General features: G+C 40.7%; 1 protein-coding gene across 1 annotated transcript in view; it reads right to left on the reverse strand.

Annotated features, from left to right (window-relative positions):
* The window catches only part of SKAP1 (src kinase associated phosphoprotein 1), a 376479-nt gene extending 357348 nt beyond the window's left edge, over positions 1–19131 (reverse strand). Inside the window, exon 1 of the mRNA XM_043962576.1 lies at positions 18936–19131. Coding sequence (XP_043818511.1) covers positions 18936–18984 — 49 coding nt within the window. The 5' untranslated portion in view covers positions 18985–19131. The remainder of the gene's footprint in view (positions 1–18935) is intronic.
* Positions 19132–19791: the final 660 nt, after the last annotated feature.

A 19791-nucleotide genomic window follows, 5' to 3' on the forward strand; every position in this document is an offset into this window, starting at 1 on the left:
CTGTGTGACCCTGGGCAAGTCACTTAACCCTCATTGCCCAGCAAAAAAAAAAAAGAAGAAGAAGTGCCAGGTGAATACTTTTGCTGAACAGGAATGCACCAACTGTTTTATTATGGGCAGCTCTAATTGTCAGGAAGTCCCTCCTCATATTGAGCCACAATCTACCCCTAAACAGGGTACCCTTAACCTTTTTTTGTTTGTCCTGGACACCTGTGGCTATGCATCCCTTCTCAGAAAAATGTTTTTAAATGCAGAAAATAAAATACAGAAGATTACAAAATAAACTTATTTTATTGAAATACAGTTATCAAATTTTTTGGTCAAAAACCTTTGCCTAAAAACTTTTACCTAAATCTAGTTTTCCCTATCCAAGGCCAAGCAATCCTTTCTTGTGACAACTCTTTAAACTTAAAACAGACCCATCTTCCCCAATAGACCTCCATACCCATTGTCATCTTCTCTCCAGGATTAACATCTCTAGCTCCTTTTATTGTTCTTCATAGAATGTGGAGTTGACTCCCCTCTGCTCACCCTTCTTTGGATACTCCAGCATATCAATGCCCACCTCAAAACATGTCACTCAGAACTGAATTTCAGATGTGGACGGACCAGAACAGAGTACAGCAGGCTTATCACCTCTCTCATTAAGGTAATTATACATTCTAGGAGCACATTAGCTTTCCCAGCTGCTGCATCATACAATTGATACACTAAGTTTACAGCCCACTCAAACCCTAGGTATTCTTTGTGAATGTTTTATGCCCCACAACCAAACATTTACTGAGCTCCTACTATGTGCCAGACACTATGCTAAGCACTTTACAAAAATTATCTAATTTGATCTTCATAAACAATCCTGGAAGGTGGGTGCTATTATTACCCCCATTTTGCAGTTAAGGAAACTGAGGCATACAGAGGTTAAGTGACTAATGGAGATTCCAAATGCATTTTCCTGGGTTATCTTGACCCAGTGATACAGGAATATTAAAGATATGTAGCTTGGAGAAAGATAGACAAGTAAGCTTATACATACAGGCAAGGATAAGTCAAGATGTAAGTTGTTGAAAATGTCTGAGGTTCCCCCAAGTTTAATGACTCCATGTGTCAAATAGCTTTCAATTATATTGCATTTTAAGGTTTTCAATGTGCTTTACATACATTATTGTAGGCCACTTTTTTTTCAGTACAACTGCTTTAAAAACAGATTTTTTTTAAAAGGAAAAATATCTCTTTTTGTCACACTAAAGTTCCAATTGTTCCTATTATTTTAAGTGGGAAACTTAGTGATAACTGCTGAAAAGATCATGGAATTTAGACTAGAAGGGACCTTAAAGAGATCCACCTAGTCCACTTGCCCCCTCATTTTATGGATGAAGAAACTGAGTCCCAGGGAGTTCAAGTGATTTGCCCTAGTCATATCTAATGGGTAAAGAAAATTACTTTTTCCTTCAGCCACAAAAATAGTCACTGTCCATGTCATTTTGCTGTGAGCATTTATTTTCAATTATCATCATTTTATTTGCTGTTCAGTGCTTCCAAAATAGAAACGTTTGTTTCAGTCATTCAGTGAAGTAAACATTGAATTGGAGCAAGAAAGAGCCAAATGTTCCTGCAAACACTTCCTCAGGCCAAGAGCCACTCAATTTGACTGGAGGAAGTGTTTTGCAAAAACACTGGAGTTAGTGTAGCTGGACAAACACTTCTAAAGCTTTTCAGTGATATGCCTGCCTGAAATGGTGACGTGCCCACAGATGTTTCTGCAATATTGGTATGCCTCTGCCACAAAGGTTTGGGGTTGAAGGGCTATTGGGATGTGAGTGCCTGGGATTTGGGGCTTCACTCTTTGGGTTTATGGCCCCAGCACCTAGCATGGTGTCTGGCATTCAGTAAGCACTTAACAAATGCTTGATGATTGATTTTTAAAAATCAAGCACTAAACTAACTGTATCAAGACTTGATAATCCCACGCTGTCAGGGATTCAAAAGTCCATTCCTAATTTACAGATGCTTTTAATGCCATGGGATGAACCCTTTCCCCTTTCTGGAACTGTTTTCCCTTTCTCCAAATGCCTGCCAACCCAGCTGTGCTGTCTCAGGGGACCCCAGCCTTAACCCCACTGCCTTCCTTCTCGCCAAACTCATTCCAGTGCAGTTAGTGTGTCACAATCCATCCACAGGGAACCATCAGGAAAACGCAAAGGGAAAGAAGGAACAAAATAACCTGATCCTTCCAGCCCTTCATTTCTCTCCTCAGTCCTGATTCATGCTCCTCATTCTCTTCTCAGAAGCCCCAACTCTGATCCTTTCTCTTTCTTTTCTTTTTTTATTTCTTTTTTTTTTTTTTGGTGAGGCAATTGGGGTTAAGTGACTTGCCTAGGGTCACACAGCTAGTAAGCGTTAAGTGTCTGAGGGTGGATTTGAACTCAGGTCCTCCTGACTCCAGGGCTGGTGCTCTATCCACTGTGCCACCTAGCTGCCTCTCTTATCCTTTCTTACATCCCCCTGTTCCTACTACTCATCCAAGGTCCCATATTTACTCCTTCCCCCGCTCCCATTTCCACTGTTCACCTCCAGGCTCCCAACTCCATTTTTCTGCTCCCAAGTAGCCCCTGCAGAGCTATAAATAGAGGGGGCAACCAGGACATTTTAGTGGGCATGGACAGTGTGAGGCAGCTAGGTGGTAAAGTGCCTAGAGCTCTGGCCTTAGGGTCCAAAAATAATACTTGTGTTCAGATCCTGACTCAGACACTTACTGGAGATGTCAGTGTAGTCACTGAAACTCTGTTTGCCTCAGTTTCTTCATCTATAAAATGGGAATAATAGTGGCACCTACTTCCCAGAGTTGTGAGGATCAAATGATATAACGAATATAAAGTGCACCCTGCAAACTTTAAAATGCTATATAAATGCAAGATATTTTATTATGATTATTCCTTCAGCAGGTGGAAACAACTGAATTTAGCATCAATTTAACAAGAATAATTAGTTTAAAAAGGGAGCTACAAAGTGGCCACTTCTTCCTACTCATACCTGTACCTAAGGGGAGCTCCTCCCCAACATTGCCCCACATCTCCCTCTTAACCCCCTCCAAGTATTGGTGTCTTCAGCAACAACCTGGGGGCATAATGGGTCTCCATCCACCAGGTAGCCCAAAGTTTCTTCCTTGATCCTTTTTGATCTGCTATCTAAGATCTCCCCCAATTAATTTTTAAAAGATGATTTTAAGAATCAGGTAGGGGGGCAGCTAGGTGGCTCAGTGGATAAAGTACTGGCCCTGGATTCAGGAGGACCTGAGTTCAAATCCAGCCTCAGACACCTGACACTTACTAGTTGTGTGACCCTGGGCAAGTCACTTAACCCCCATAGCCCTGCCAAAAAAAAAAAAAAAGAATCAGGTAGGTAGGGGGCAGCTAGGTGGCGCAGTGGATAAAGCACCGGTCCTGGATTCAGGAGTACCTGAGTTCAAATCCAGCCTCAGACACTTGATACTTACTAGCTGTGTGACCCTAGGCAAGTCACTTAACCCCCATGGCCCTGGGGAAAAAAAAAAAAGAATGAGGTAGGTAGACTGCTGGATTCAGAGTCAGAAAGGCCTGAATTCAAATCCTACCCCAGATACTTCCTACTTATCAAAATCTGGGCAAGTCACTTAATTTCTGCCTCAGTTTCTTCAGTTAAATGAGGATAATAGTGGAATCTAACTCACAGGATTGTTGTGGGGCTCAAATGAGATAACACACATGGAAAGGCCTTTGTCAATCTTAAACCAATAGAGAAATGTTCAGCCATTATTGTTAAAGAAAAGGTGCTCTTATAGAGTGTGTCACAGGCACGTTTGGTGATGCTTGTCTCGGACAGAAGAATTATACATTACATTTCTGAACCTTGTGCTGCTGGACCCCTTGCCCCCAAACCAGTGCCTTGGAACTGGGTGGTCCAAGCTCTCATTGCCTGGAAAGTGGGAAGAAAAAGAGATGGTAAAAATTGCTTTTTCTGCAATTAGAACTCTGAGCCCATTTCCTTGAAGAAATATTATTTTATTGGGTGATTATGTTCTATAGAAGACATTATATTTCAGATATATTAGGGGTTAGATAAGTATTTGTGGGCTGCCCTGGATACCTAAACACTAAGTATAATATTCTTTTCCTAAAAGAAAATAACTCCTAAGTTTCAAACACCCAACCTATAAGCTGCATTTTTGAAGCACACCACATTAGTCAGCTGTGGTACCATCTCTAGTCAAATATGTGAACTTTTTTTTTAACATTTTTATTTAAAGTTTTGAGTTTCAAATTCTATCCTTCCTTCCCCTTACCCCTCCCTGAAGGGGTAAGCAACCAGATATGGGTTATAGATGTACAATTATGTAAAATATTTTCATATTACTCATTTCGAAATACATGAACTTTTGAAGTGGATAAAGAAGAAATTCTGTGAGCAGGATGCCATTTCATCTTTTCTTTTTAATCCAAACCTGCAATTTAGCTTACTACAGTGCCTCACACACACAGGAGGTGCTTAATAAATATTTATTAATTGATCATTTTCATTGATGTAAGGAACTCCTCATGCATAAATGACTTCTGGTCTTCTATAACTTACAGTGTTAGAGGGCGGCCTGGGAGGTGGAATGAGGGATTAAGTGACTTGTCCACAGACACTCAGTGTGAATCTGAGGCAAGACTTCAATTCAGGCTGACTCCAAACCTAGCCCTCTTTCCTCTATGTCATGATGCCTCTTTTTCATCCTTTGCCTATCTTAAAGTATCACTGATGCCTGATAATTTTTCTAACTGGGGCAGCTAGGTGGCGCTGCAATGGATAGAGTACCAGGCCTAGAGTCAGGAAGACTCATCTTCCTGAGTTCAAATCCAGATCAGACACTTAGTAGCTATGTGACCCTGGGCAAGTTGCTCAATCCTGTTTGCCTCTGTTTCCTCATCTATAAAATGAGCTGGAGAAGAAAATGGCAAACCACTGCAGCATCTTTGCCAAGAAAACCCCAAAGAGGGTTACAAAGAATTGGACATGACTGAACAATGACAATAATTTTTTAACTGGACACAGTTTCCTCTACCTGAAAAGGATAGAAATCCTCTGAATTTCGTTCAAGAATTTCTGGGTTTTTTGCACAGTTCATTAAACCTGCCAGTCCCCCCATCCCTCGAGTTATGTTTGCTTTTAGTCGTAGCATATGATTTACTCAGTGTGGGGAGTTCCTGTTGTGAAAAACTCCCTCTATCAATCAAGATCAGAAACTCTTCTTTAATTCAGTCTTCAAGAAGAAACTGAGGTGCGGCAGCTAGGTGGCACAGTGGATAAAGTACCAGCTCTGGATTCAGGAGGACCTGAGTTCAAATACGGCCTCAGACACTTGATACTAGCTGTGTGACCCTGGGCAAGTCACTTAACCCCCACTGCCCTGCAAAAACAAAAAAGAAGAAGAAACTGAGGCACAGAAAGGGCAAGTGATTTGCCCATAGTGACACAGCTGATAAATGTCGGAGGTCCATCTGACTCCTAGGCCAGCTCTGAGTTATTTAGTCCATTTAAAAGATGGAGTTCAGAGATGTTAAATGGCTCCTAGAAGGTCTCAATGACTTTCTGGAAGCACAAAAATAACCCACAATTATTGCCTCTTTGTCCCAACTACAACATAAGGACAAGGCCCTGGTAAATTCAATATTCACTCAAACAACTCCCAGCAAGCAAAGCACTCACAGACCAGTGTCTAATTTATTTATCCTGCTCTGTTACAGCCATAGGAATAAAACATTGCCTTGTCCATTTTCACATCCATTAAGACCCAATGAATGAGGGGTTGGAGATGATGTTTAAACTTTCACTTTAAGACTAATTTTGATTTGAAAAAAAAGTATAACCATCAATTTTGACCCTTGCAGCCATTTCTGAAGCAGTAAAACCCATCCTGGATGACAAGGTTGAAATCAGAGCCACCAGTTTTGTTTGTGTGTGCAGGAAGGGAAATGGAGTACAAGAGTCGTCAGCATGCTGTGTAGTGTTATGTTCCATGCTGCCTGATTGCTTTTGTCCTGTGATCCAAGAAATGTGTGACATTTATTTTTTTTTCATGCTTCCTCCAGCTCATGAGAAAAAAGAAATAGGCAGCCAATACACTTGTACAGCCCTCATGCAGAAAAAGCCCTGTAAAACAAACATAATCCTAAATGAGGTTGCCACTAGATACCAAACTAGAAATCTGGGACCAACATTTTTGTGACCTTCATTGTGGGAGAATTAAGAATCTTCCTAAAAATTCATTGTGAAATAGAACATTCAAAAGGAGGTGTGTTGGCATTTTATTTTAAAAATGTTTGATGAAATTTGTTTCTCAATATATAGAGTCATGGGCAGGTAGGTAGATAGAGTGCCAGGCATGGAATCAGGAAGACTCATCTTTCTGAATTCAAATCTGACCTCAGACACTTACTAGCTGTGTGACCTTGGGCAAGTCACTTCAACCTGTTTACCTCAGTTTCCTCATCTGTAAAATGAGCTAGAGAGGGGCAGCTAGGTGGTACAGTGGATAGAGCACCGGCCCTGGAGTCAGGAGTACCTGAGTTCAAATCCAGTCTCAGAAACTTAACACTTACTAGCTGTGTGACCCTGGGCAAGTCACTTAACCCCAACTGCCTCACTTTTTAAAAAAATGAGCTAGAGAAGGAAATGGAAAACCACTGCAGTATCTTTGCCAAGAAAACCCCAAATGGGGTCATAGTTAGACATGACTGAAAAGCAACTAAATAACTTTTATAGAATCATGGAACCCCAGAGGTCAGCTATAGCAGTGATCTCCAAAGTATGGGCTATGGCATGACCTCAAGGGGAAAAGAATCAAATGGAAGATAAGTCAGATGCCACCCTCCCTGCAATAGCTAATCATGAGTTTTTTCTTCAACACAACTTATACCATAATTTATTTACCCATTAATGCTGACCTCAGCTACTTCTATAAGTCCCCATCCTCTCACATTCTGCACCATAACCTGGGTGCAGCAACAGCAGCAGCTGCTGAAAAGACAAAAATCTATCCATCCCCCAAGAAGTAGTCACAATCGGTCCCCTAGAGGCTACTCTGTGCCTTAAGGCAGTGGCAGGTGAGAACCCAGCCCTGAACCTTTTCTTTATTTTTAGTTGGAGCAAAGTGAGCCACACAAGATGAGCAGACATGGCTGGGTAGTGACCTGCGCGGCAGATCTCACTACAGTATCTTCCCTCCCAAAACACACTTCTCCTGAATATCCTTATTTCTGTGGATAATGCCACTCTCCTTCCAGTCTCCTAGGATCTAAACCTCCTCATTATCCTTGTCTCCTTGCTCAACAGAAACATCTCTTTCCACAATTAACAATGATTTCTTAACAGCCAAGCTGGATAACCTTTTCTCCGTCCTCTTTTTTCTGGACCTTTCTGCAGCATCCAACACTGCTTTGACACTTCTCCACCTGAAAACTCCTTCTCCCCTCAGTGAAAACAGTGTTAAGTTTGGCACCTTAAAAAACTCTCTGAAGGGGCAGCTAGGTGGTACAGTGGATAAAGCACCGGCCCCGGATTCAGGAGGACCTGAGTTCAAATCCAGCCTCAGACACTTGACACTAGCTGTGTGACCCTGGGCAAGTCACTTAACCCTCATTTCCCTGCCCCCCCCCCAAAAAAAGAGTTTAAAAAACCCCAACTCTCTGATCTGTGTACTTTAAATTTTTTCCAGGGGCAGCTAGGTGGCACAGTTGATAAAGCAGCGGCCCTGGATTCAGGAGGACCTGAGTTCAAATCCAACCTCAGACACTTGACACTTACTAGCTGTGTGACCCTGGGCAAGTCACTTAACCCTCATTGCACCCCTAATCTTCCAAATGAAGAATTTGAGTGGCTTTTGAACCCATTTGTTAAAAAAATATAAAAAATGGAACATCTTCCAACTGGCTTGCAAGAACAAATGATTAACATCAGGAAAAATGGAGATTTCAACTAGCTAAATTTCAACAGAGAAATCTTCCTATAATTCATGGATAGGATTAAAAATTGAATATTATTAAAAAATTGAATATTATGAGTCAGTAAATCCAGCCAATGATTCCCTTCTTCCAAATGGATCTATGAATCCAGCCTCAGACACTTGACACTTACTAGCTGTGTGACCCTGGGCAAGTCGCTTAACCCCCATTGCCCCACAAAAAAAACCAAAACAAACAAACAAACCAAATGGATCTATGGATCTTTATAAAGCACTCTGATACAAAGCTAAGCATCAGAAATTAACTGAACTTAGACCAATACCAAATCACTATCACAAAGTGTTAAACCAAGACTTAAAACAATACTGAAGCGTATTTAATCACATTGCTGTTGCTAAACAAAATATTTTGTTCTCATTTTTTGCAAGGGCAAAAAGGGTTTTGTATCATTAGTAAATGAAATATTTTATTTCATCTTTATCTCATTCTTTGTCCATATTTCACATACATATCATATATCTCATGTCTACTTTGTATAAATGTCATAATGTACATGTACATAATTTATAAGTACATGTCTGACTTCTCATGACCCCATTTGGAGTTTGGAGGTAAAGATGGTAGAGTTCTTTGCAATTTTCTTCTCCAGCTCATTTTACAGATGAGAAAACTGAAGCAAATAGGGTGACATGACTTTCCCAGGGTCACACAGCTAGTTAAGTATCTGAGACTGGATTTGAACTCAGAAAGATGAGTTTTCCTAACTCCAGGCCCAGTGCTCTAACCACTGCACCACCTAGCTGCCCTGCTTTAGTCATAGGAGTAAACAATAAAAATACCTTAGAGAACACTAATCTATGTAGTTTAACTCTCACCTAAAGAATAGATCCTTGACATTTTGTCAACCAGCTGACCTCTGTTTGAATACTTCCAGGGATGTGAAACTCACTACATTTACATTTGAACATTCATAATTATAAAGTTGTTTTCTCATATCAGCTGGAATCACACTCCCTGTAACCGTAATGCTAGTGTCTTCCTTCTCATGATGATGATCTCCAACTTATCTTGTCCATTAATAGTTGTTTGCCATGTCATCTCCCTCATTAATCTCTGATCTCCTTGAGGGTTGGGAACTCTCTTTTGCCCCAGTGTTTAGCACAATGCCTGGCACACAGTAGGCACTTAATAAAAGCTTCTTGACTTGACTTAAACTACTCGCTATCTAACCAGGTTACCACTATCTTTCTACTTGAACAGTTGATTATTTTTTATCCATGTTCAGGATTTTACATTTATACCAATAAAACATATTAAAATGCCATCTCATTATGTTTGGTCAACATTTCTAGCCTATGCTTATCATCTGTATTATCCAGTATCTTCGAAAATACAACTCATCTCATATTGGACTTGGGCTCATTTAAAGTGTGTGTAAACAAGGGTATTTTATCTATCTAAAGGCAGTCCCTGACACAATGTGGTAAAAAGTTTTAACAGTCGGTTAGATAATGGAGAGACGCCAGGTTTTTTTTAGGACCACCCTTTTGGGGAGGAGACCAACAGCATGAGCTACGCACACCAGTCTGCCTGCGACGCACGCCAGATTGCCTGCTGAGCACTCGACTTCCAGGGTGCAAGCTTAAAAGGCAAGGAGAGAACAGAAGTGGGGCCTTTTTCCTGCTCCATTGGTCTCCTGGCTGCGCTGCACAAACAGACGCGGACTGGAATTTGACTCGGCCTGGCTCTCGGTTAACAGCACACGCTTGACTCGGTCTCTCTCCCCAAAGGTGGCCTTCGGCTTTTGGTGAGTTTTATACGGAATATAGACTAAGCCTAGACTTAAGACGATTTGTATTGTATTTCTTCTTTCCTATCCTTCTTTCTAATCAACATCACCTTGTGACTACCATACAATAAAAGCTCTAACTAGAAAACCAGAAGCTTCTTCCATTTACCAGTCTGGGAGATAAGGGTTATTGAACCCTATTGCTTGATACCTCACTGAAAACATTGAATATTGAATCTTGCTAATTGAAGTCTTATTTCTTTTTGATGAATTAATTACCACTTTAAGTATCTGCTACTGTTATACTAGAGAATTCATGTATAAGATGATGTGGTCTACTTGTTAGAAGAAGATTATGTAACAATGTCTATTAAGGGAAAGGTTAAGTAGGGGAGATTTATGATCTAATATCCAATTTTAAATCTCACAACATGAACTCCTTCTTCTCTGGTATAGATTTCCTTCCTTCCATAATAATACCTAGTATTTATATCATACTTTCAGGTTAGCAAAGCACTTTGCAAATATTTTCTTTTGCCCTCACAACAACCTTGGAAGGTAGGTGCTATGATTATGCCTATTTGACAGATAAGGAAACTGAGGCAAACTGACTTGTCCAGGATCACAGAACTAGTAAGTATCTGAAGATGCATTTGTACCGAGATCTTCCTAATTCTAAGTCCAGGGTTCCATTCACTTAGCTATCTCCACCATTCCTCTGGACTACTGCATCCTAAAACACCCCAGGTCTCATTATATTTTAGGAAAGGGCTCATCAGAATACAGAGAAACTTCATTTTTCTATGGTGTTTCGGTGTTAAAACAACAGTCTTGATAAGTAGGCTAAGCTTCTTAATGATTACAAAATGCGAGAAGACTTACATGAATGGATGCAAGGTGAAATGATCAGAACCAGGAGAATATTGCACATAGTAACAGTAATACTGCATGATAATCAACTGTGAATGACTTAGCTATCTATTCTCAACAATATAATGATCCAAGGCAATTCTGAAGGACTTACAATGAAAAATGCTATTTACCTCCAAAGGAAGAAGTGATGGAATCTGAAAGCAGACTGAAGCATACTTTTTATACTTTCTTTATTGTTCTTGGGGCGTTTATTTGGTCTGTATTTTCTTTTACAACCTGGCTAATGTGGAAATGTTTTACATGGTTGCACATGTATAATTAATATCAAATTGCTTGCCTTCTCAAGGAAGGGGGAGAGGAAGGAGAAAACATGAAATAAAAAAAAATTTTAATGAATATTTTTTTAAAAATTTTTACAAGTAATTGAGAAAAATAAAAATTCAATGTAAATAAATAAATGGATGAATAAAAAGAGAAAAAGTAAAGAAAATGCCAAAGAATAAAAAGTTACATCATTAGCATATTACTTACCATCATCCTTTACTATCTTTTCCCTTGCAAGAATTTAAAAATAAAATTAGACAATGGAACTGAGCAACTTAAAGCTTGACAAACCATCTGGTGGAACCACCCGACCTATCCCGCAGCACTGACATACTAGACAAAGCAGGCAATATATCTGAAACACAGGGAAAACAGAAAAGAACAGATAAAATAGCTAAACTTGTAGAACTTTCCATCTGGTGGTTCCCAAGATGTGAAAAATTAGACCTATAAACGGGAATATCCTTTTTTAAAAGATTCTATAAATATGTTAAAATGTCAAACCTAACTTCTTTTATAATGCTAAAAAATAACAAAGCTAGTAGCACTTAGTGTTTTAAGTTTTGCAAAGCACTATACATATGTTATCTCATTGGAGCCTAAGGTAGGGGTAGGTGCCATATTAACCGGAGTGATTGTTTCCTTCTCCAACTCATTTCACAGATGAGGAAACTGAGGCAAACAGGGTGAGATGACTTGTCCAGGGTCACACAGGTAGAAGTGTCTGAGGCCAGATTTGAACTCAGGAAAAGGAGTCTTCCTGACTCTAGGCCCAGCCCAGCACTCAAGAGTCACTGTTCTACTACCTGACCTGGAAGGAACCTTAGAAATCATCTAGTTCACCCTCTTCCTTTTATAGATGAAAAATCTGGGACTCAGAAAGGGGTAAATGACCTGCCCAAGTAAGAGGATTCAATTTTAGGTCCTCTGACCTAATCATCTGGTACTCTCTCTACTACATCAGGCTGCCTCTGGTTACATAATTTTGAGTTCATTTATCTGTGTATGTTGTTTCTGACCAATAGACTCTAAGTTCTTTGAGATAAGGGGATGCTTCATTTTTTTGTCTTGGTATGTCCAGTGCCTATCACAATAACTTATATGTAGTTGGTACTTAATAAGTGCTTGTTGATTGAATTAAGAGCCCTCTATGTACTACTAGCCACATTTAAAGAAGAAAAAGCCATCTCTTTCACAAATCTTTGGAAGAAGGGAAAATTTACAATAATCCACCTACTTGATACTAAGCTATTCAGAAGATAGTCAAATATAAGGAAGCAAAAAAGAGCTCTGAGCAGAAACAAAGTCCATACACTAAAATCAGGCAATTTGGTCACAAAAGGGCCCCTCAAAACCTACTTGCTTTTATTTTACACAAAATTCTATCAAGCTTAAATAGCTGATTTCTAAGCCCAGGACAGATTCAAAGCAGCAAATCAGAAACTGGAGCCCTCTTTTGAAAGAGAAGGCATGCTGACAGCAGGGGAATATGGCAGCTAATAGCAATGTAAAAGGCGAAACTACAGAAAGCAGTAAGAAAACAAAAACCACACTTGGAAAAGCACTGCAATCTTGGCACTATTTAACTCCCAGTGGATCTATGATCTCATTGATGCGAGTGTTCCCTCCAGTAACACAGACTGAAACGCACCCATGCCTGCCTGCCCTTTGTGACTCTTGCCCATGTTTTCCCATAAGTTTGTTAAAGGCTCTCCAACATGCAAGAGCTACTTTGGGTATGGCAGACCCACTCAGTGGGCACTGAGGGCATCGTATTTCAGGACAATAAAATTAGCATCATTCATAAGAAAAGGCTAAATTCCATTTTGACTAAGTATTCTTGGATGTAAGACATTTTTAAAAGTTCTCCATCCAAAATGGTTAAAATATTCCAAGTATTCAGAACAATCATTCCCAAAGGTTTCTACATAGCCATGGTTTTACTGTACTGAAACAGATTTTACGGTTGGCTGCATCAGCCAATAGAAATGGAGGCTGTAATCTGGAAGGAAATGATTAATAGCTATTTCATTCAAAGGTGGTTTAAAGTAAGTCACCATAGGCATTTCAGAGTGTCTTCAAACAGAGATTGTTACAACATGTGGCTGGCTGGGTTGATCCTATTTGGACTTTATTTATTTTATAGTTCAGACAGGAGGATTTGGATACCTTGTAGGTATTTGGTGCCAGCTCAATAGACTGAGCAATAAACAGGCTCTACTTATTTACAAATGCTCCTTTCCTTCCCCTCCCCACCCCATCCCCCAAATGGTTATAGTCACCATATTTTGCCTCTGGTTCCACGGCCCTGCCAGAAAGACAAAGAAAATAGTGGTTAAATTTCTATCTCTGTACGACAATGATTATGCACATCAACAACATTCTGCTGTTTCCCAAGCTGCTGCTATCACAAGCTACAGGAAGATATAGCTGACTGTTCCATCGAGAGTGAAGTTATTTGACAAACAGACCTAAATATTTCCTCTTCTTTCAACAAATCCAGAGAATGCCCTTCATTGTACTTATCTGTAATGTACTTATGTGATGATAGGCAACTAGTTACTATTTCTATTGGGAGCATTTGACAGTCTATTTGAGGAGACTGTTTCCTTGACTATTCTTGTTTTAATCTTTGCCAAAACTCCAATAAAGCGTTTACAAGCTTTTAAGGAAAATGATGCATTCTGAACCTGAGAAATTATGCTCATGGTTTTTTTATGACTCAAAACATTTGCTCAAAACTCCATAGATATAATTTTAAGAGCACATTTCTCCATCAGAAAAAATATATTCTTGTCATCCTGTCCGATAAATAAATAAATAAGTCAAGCTTTGAGTTTACTGCTGTGAATGAATGGCCTGTCTTAAATCATGGCTGGGATGCCTGTGTCTCCATTTATGAAACTAGTGATTCGTTGTGCCAATCCCATAATCTGTCCCTGCCCTCTCTACCCACTACTTATAATGGCACTCATGGTATACCTCATGCACCTCAAAACTTCCACAGAGGGATTATATAACGATCAATACCTATCTCAGAGCATAAGGGCTGAAAGGGGCCTCAGAGGCAACACAGAGAGAGGGGAAGAGTACCAGGCTTGTAGTCAGGAAAACCTAGGTTTAAATCTCACCTCAAGCCTGTAATGGCTGTGTGACCATGGGAAAGCTATGTAAGCTATCTGGACCTCAGTTTCCTCATCTGTAAAATGGTGGGTTGGACTAGATGGTATCCAAGATCCCTTACTGTTCTAAATCTATAGCCCCATGATCCTACAATTTTTCCTGCATATATATACATATATATATATATATACACACACACACATATATATGTGTATTTATATATGTGTATATATACACACACATATATATGTATTTATATATACATATATAAATGTGCAGGACAAATATATACATGTGTGTGCAATACATATAAATACATGTGTGTGTTTGTTGTCTGTATATAATTATCTATGTCTTTCCAATTTGACAGGTTTTTGCCTTTCTTTGTATCTTCCGAGCTTGGCTCCATACCTGGCAAAGAGTAGGTAGATAATAAAGGCTAGTTGACTGACTGGTACGTTTACTGACTGACTGATAAGCACAAGTAAGTGTTTAGCTTGTCCCTCTAGTCAGGGAAGAATCTACTACCCTCCTGGGGCAGCCCATGCCATTTTTTTTTTCAGCTCTGTTAAGATGTTTTTCCTTAACTTTGAGCTACATAATATACCCCCTTTTGATTTTTACCCTTAGTTCTCTCCTATGGAGTTAAGCAAGTCTTTAATAAAAAAACAACCCTTCAAACACTTGAAGATAACTATAATGTTTGATCATAAGATCAAAGATTTAGACATAGAAGGGGTATTAAATGTCACCTACTCCCATCACCTCATTTTTCTTTCTTTTATTCTCCCCCTTCTCTCTCTCTCTCTCTCTCTCTCTCTCTCTCTCTCTCTCTCTCTCTCTCTCTTTCTCTCTCTCTCTCTTTTTCTCTCTCTCTTCCCCTCCCTCTCTCCCTCCCTCCCTCCCTTCCTCTGTCCTCCCTTCCATCCCTCATATGTAACTCCATAATTCATTCCTCACACTCTCAGAGAGTTGTCTGTGGCACTAAGTAGTTAAGTGACTTGCCTACAATCATACAGCTAGCAACTGTCACAGGTAGCACTTGAACCACTGTTGGCCTGTCTCCAAGACTAGTTCTCTATGTCATTCTCTCTCATTTTGAATTTATGGGGTGAGAGGTAAAACTGAAGCAAGATTAAATGACTTTTCCAGGGCCACACAGGTCAGCCTAACATTCAATCAACAAACATCTATTAAGTGCCTAGGCACTGAGCTAGGGGCTACAAACACAATAATTGAATCAATCCCCACTTGTAAGGGCTTTACATTCTAATCCTTATTCTTTTAAACTGTGGCACCCAAAAGGGAACATAATATTTCAGATGGGGGCTGATTAGTCCAGAATACAGTGGAGCATATTCTCTTTTTTGTGGGGCAAAGGGTTAAATGACTTGATCACACAGCTAGTAAGTGTCAAGTGTCTGAGGCTGGATTTGAACTCAGGTCCTCCTGAATCCAGGGCCAGTGCTTTATCGACTGTGCCACCTAGCTGCCCCCATATTCTCTAAGTATTAACAATAAATCTTAAAGAAGGAAGCCTGGCAAACTGCAACTAGCAGTTTTGTTTCTGTGTTCTAACAACCCAAATTCTAGTGTCTCATGCAGAGTATATTTTGCTAACCCATACCTGGAGCTGCACACCATTGGGAGGGGAAGGGAAACAAGCATTTATATAGTTCCTACTATGTGCCAGGCACTGAGCTAAACACTTTTTACAGATACTTTCTCATTTGATTCTCAAAACAACCCTGAGAAGTAGGTGCTATTATTATCTCCATTTTATAGTTTAGGAAACTGAGGCAAATAGAGGTTAGGTAACTTGCCCAAGGTCACACAGCTAGTAAGCTAGATTTCAAGTTAGGTCTTCCTGACTTAAGGCCCAGCACTCTATCCACTTCACCACTAAGCATCAAAAACCACACAAATTACAAATTCCTAACACTCTCACTACAAAAGTCTTTACTTACGTTTGTTCCTCAGTACCTATCATCTGAGGTAACCAGGCTCCTAAATGTAAACTTTTTGGAAAACATCCTTAACAAAAATGTTAACCAAGTGAGTTCCTTAAATTTCAACCCCAGACTCCACCTTATACACTAGGAGGCCCAAGCACTGTACAGATTGTTAAGACACAGCAAGTTTGATACAGAAGTATGTGACATGCAATTAATCTCCATTCATAGCCTGCTATACTTGTCAGCAAACAAAGGCCCTGCTTTAGAAGGAGATCTGAAGACTTCAATTAAAAACAGTCAGCTAACAAGAAAATAATCTAAGTTAAAGGAAGGTGGCAGGTGCAGAAATGAGTTGTTTACCAAAGTGTCAGTTCCAAACAATAAAATGCCGCACATCAAAAATGCTGAAGGGGTACCTTTCAATGCAAAAGCCACTGAAAACAAATAGGAGTTTTGCTCTGGGCCTGCCTTCATCAGAGCAAAGCAGCAGAGGAGTTTAGAGAAGTCTGTTGTATATAGTCTCATATATATGTGTGTGTGTGTGTATATAGTCTATGTATATCTAGTATATATACACATATATTGTATGTATATAGTTTATATATTTTGTGTAGAGTATGTGTGTAGTGTATATATAGTATGTATATGGTGTATATATATAGTGTGTCTATATAATTTATACTGTGCATATATGTAAGTAAATATAGTAGATATAGTGTATATATATATATATGATCTATATAGTATGTGTACCTAGTTTGTATATTGCATAGGTATATTGTGTGTATACAGTGTGTTGTATATGCAGAGATAGAGAGATATAGATATATATGGTGTGTTGTATATATTGTGTGTATATATAGTATATGTCTATATGTTTTGAGTATAGTATACATATATATTTTGTGGGTGTATGTGAGGGGCCAATGTTTTTAAAAAACACAAGCTTAGGGGAAAATTCAATTCAAGTCAATCCCACAAACTTTTATTAAGCATCTACTATGTACCAGGTGCTATGCTAGGTAGCATAGAAAAATGAAAATGAAACAGCCCCTGCCCTGGAGGAGCTTACATTTTCGGAGAAGGAAAATATAATATGTATCAAAGTAAGGAAATAAAAAGCAATTCCAAGAGGGAGAAAGTGCTGATAACTAGGAGAATCAGGCATCCCGTAGGAGACAGCACCTGACCTTGGCTTTGAGGAATATAGGGATTCTACTGGGGGGGGGGGAAGGGAGTACATTCCAGGCAAAACTGGAAAGAAACCGGGCTCCTCAGCAGTGTTCTCTAAACCAAAAACCAAAGGAATTTGTCATTTGTACACAACAACCTAATATTGTAGAGCAAGGTGTCAAGAAGCAAAAGGTGGAGAAAGAAGTACCCTCCAAAGTCCCTTCTGATCCTTTCAATGTGCGAGCAGCTTCTGATTCCTAAAGCTAAAGTTTACAGAAATGATAACTAAAATAGATTCTGAGCGTCTCTACCTCAAAGCAACATCTGGCTGGTAAAGAATAGTCAGCAGTATGAATACAAGAACAATCCAGAAATGAAACCTAATGCAGAGAATAGGAACTGAAGGCCTTTGTTAAAGATATTATTCAAACTATGGAATGTTAGACCTGGAAGGAACTTTAAATATCATCTTTCCTCCTCATTTAACAGATGAGGAAACTGAGGCCTGCAAAGAGGAATTTATTTCCTTGCTAAAAGTCACAAAGGCAGTATATACCAAACCTAGAATTTGAACCCAGATCATGGGGTTTGTTTAGAACTACAACCTCCCAAAACAACACACAACAAAAACAACAACAACAACAACAATAACAAACCTATAACCTCCTAATTTTACACCAAAAACCTGAGGACTGTGAATGTTAAATGATTTGGTGATGTTAACCAACAGAGGCAGGACTTGAACCAAGATCTTTTGCCCAAGGTTGCATCATGAGCAGAACCAGGGCTAGAAAACAGGTCTCTTAAATCCAAAGCCTGTGTTCTTTCCACAATAACACTATCAAGAGGTTAAGGGAAATACAAAATGAATTATTTCAAGTGGAAATAGGGGAACACTGCATTTCTCCCAAAGCATACCTACTGTTAAGTATGAATAATCTGATAAAGAGATATTTAACGAAGCAGACACTCCACCACCCCATCCTCAAAAGCCAGGAAAAGAAACAAAAGTTACTGTCACTTTTGAGTTTCTAGGAAGGATTCTGATCTAAAAAAGCCCATCTGCCTGAGCTCACTTCTACCAAGTGCCAGCTAGTGAAGTGGGCTTTAAGCCTGGGAACTTAAAAAAAGTTTCAATGTGGCCTTAACTTTTCGAAGGGGATGGAGCAGGGTTGGATCAGAGGATGCTTTTTTAGGATGATGCCCCAACTGATGGATCTCTGGAGATAGGAGGAGGGCACATGCCCCTGAGGGATCACATATTTATATCCGGAAGAGACCTGAAACTCTACCTAGCTCAAATATCTCATTTAGAGATGGGGGAAATTAGGCCCAGAGAGGTTAAATAACTAGTCTAAGGTCACACTGGCTCATGTCTCCAAGTAAGATGGGAGAGTCCTTCAGTTTCCCCAAGCACACAAGAAACCAGGACTGCCCCCACCCCTATCCCCACACTTCTGCACAGACCAATGACAGGGCTACAGACTCCCGGAGACCTCTCCCAGCCCCACTTTAAGAAGGAAGGTGAGACTGGGCTGAGGATCATCCTGGAAGGTGAGGGGAGAAGCCCATACTTGGACCAGTGGAAAGCCCATGCTAGGAGACCGCCTACCCCCAACCTCCCCAAGGCCTCATTTCCTTTCTTAAGCTGAGCGCCTCAAAACTTTCTGCAGCCAGGGTGGGGGCGGGGAGGGCACCAGAGGTGGTTCCGGACTTTACCTTCCAAGAGCCAACGAATCTCCTCGGGGAGGGTGACAGCAGCCTGCATTTGGAGGGGACTGGAGAGAGGCTGGGGCGCGGGTGAGGGCTGAAGGGGCTGAGGACCTTGGCCAAGACAAGGAGGGTGAGGTGTGTGCTTGGAGAGGGAAGAACGGCGGGTAGAGCCGGCTGCTGAGGCACCTGCTGCGGGGTAAGGGCGGGGGCGGGGGCTCCTGCTGCCGGGCAGGGGCTGCAGCACAGCAGAGGATGCTGCCTCCGGAGAACGGGGCGGGGCGCACGGGAGGGGACGACTCAGGAAGCAGCGCGCGCTGCAGGGCGCGGGGTGAGCACGGGAGGGGCAAGAAGGTGCAGCGGCCCTCGGACCGGGATGGGCGGGGCACTCCCTCCGATGGTCAGAGCTTGGGGTTCGGACAGTGGATTCACGCGCGCCCTGCCAACACCCGAACCTCCCCGGTTCTGCACGTGCAGGATACTGAAGGGGGGGTGGGAAGAGTGGTGGCGCGCACCTTGACCTCCAAGGTCTTTTTGAGATTCAAACCTCTTTTTGACCTGGCATTGGTAAAGGGGATAAAGATGGGCCTTTTCACCGAACCCTGTTAGCGTTCATGACACCCCCATCCTCTCTTCCAATCAGAGCTTGAATCCTTGGAAAGAAACAAGAAGAATCTGTCTACCACGTAGCCCACGTACAGCCCATGTGGCTCAGGGAGTAGGGTCCCCCTTTAAGTGGGGATCGGCGGGACAGAAACCTGGGGAGATGAGGGAAAAGAAAAAGGAGGGAGAGGTCTAGACCAAGCATGAAAGTCATGCAGTTTTATATAGGAATTTCAAACCATTTGATTATTTGGACCCTGAT

This window comes from Dromiciops gliroides, chromosome 4 (genome assembly GCF_019393635.1).
Source record: "Dromiciops gliroides isolate mDroGli1 chromosome 4, mDroGli1.pri, whole genome shotgun sequence".
Classification (NCBI taxonomy): Eukaryota; Metazoa; Chordata; class Mammalia; order Microbiotheria; family Microbiotheriidae; genus Dromiciops; species Dromiciops gliroides.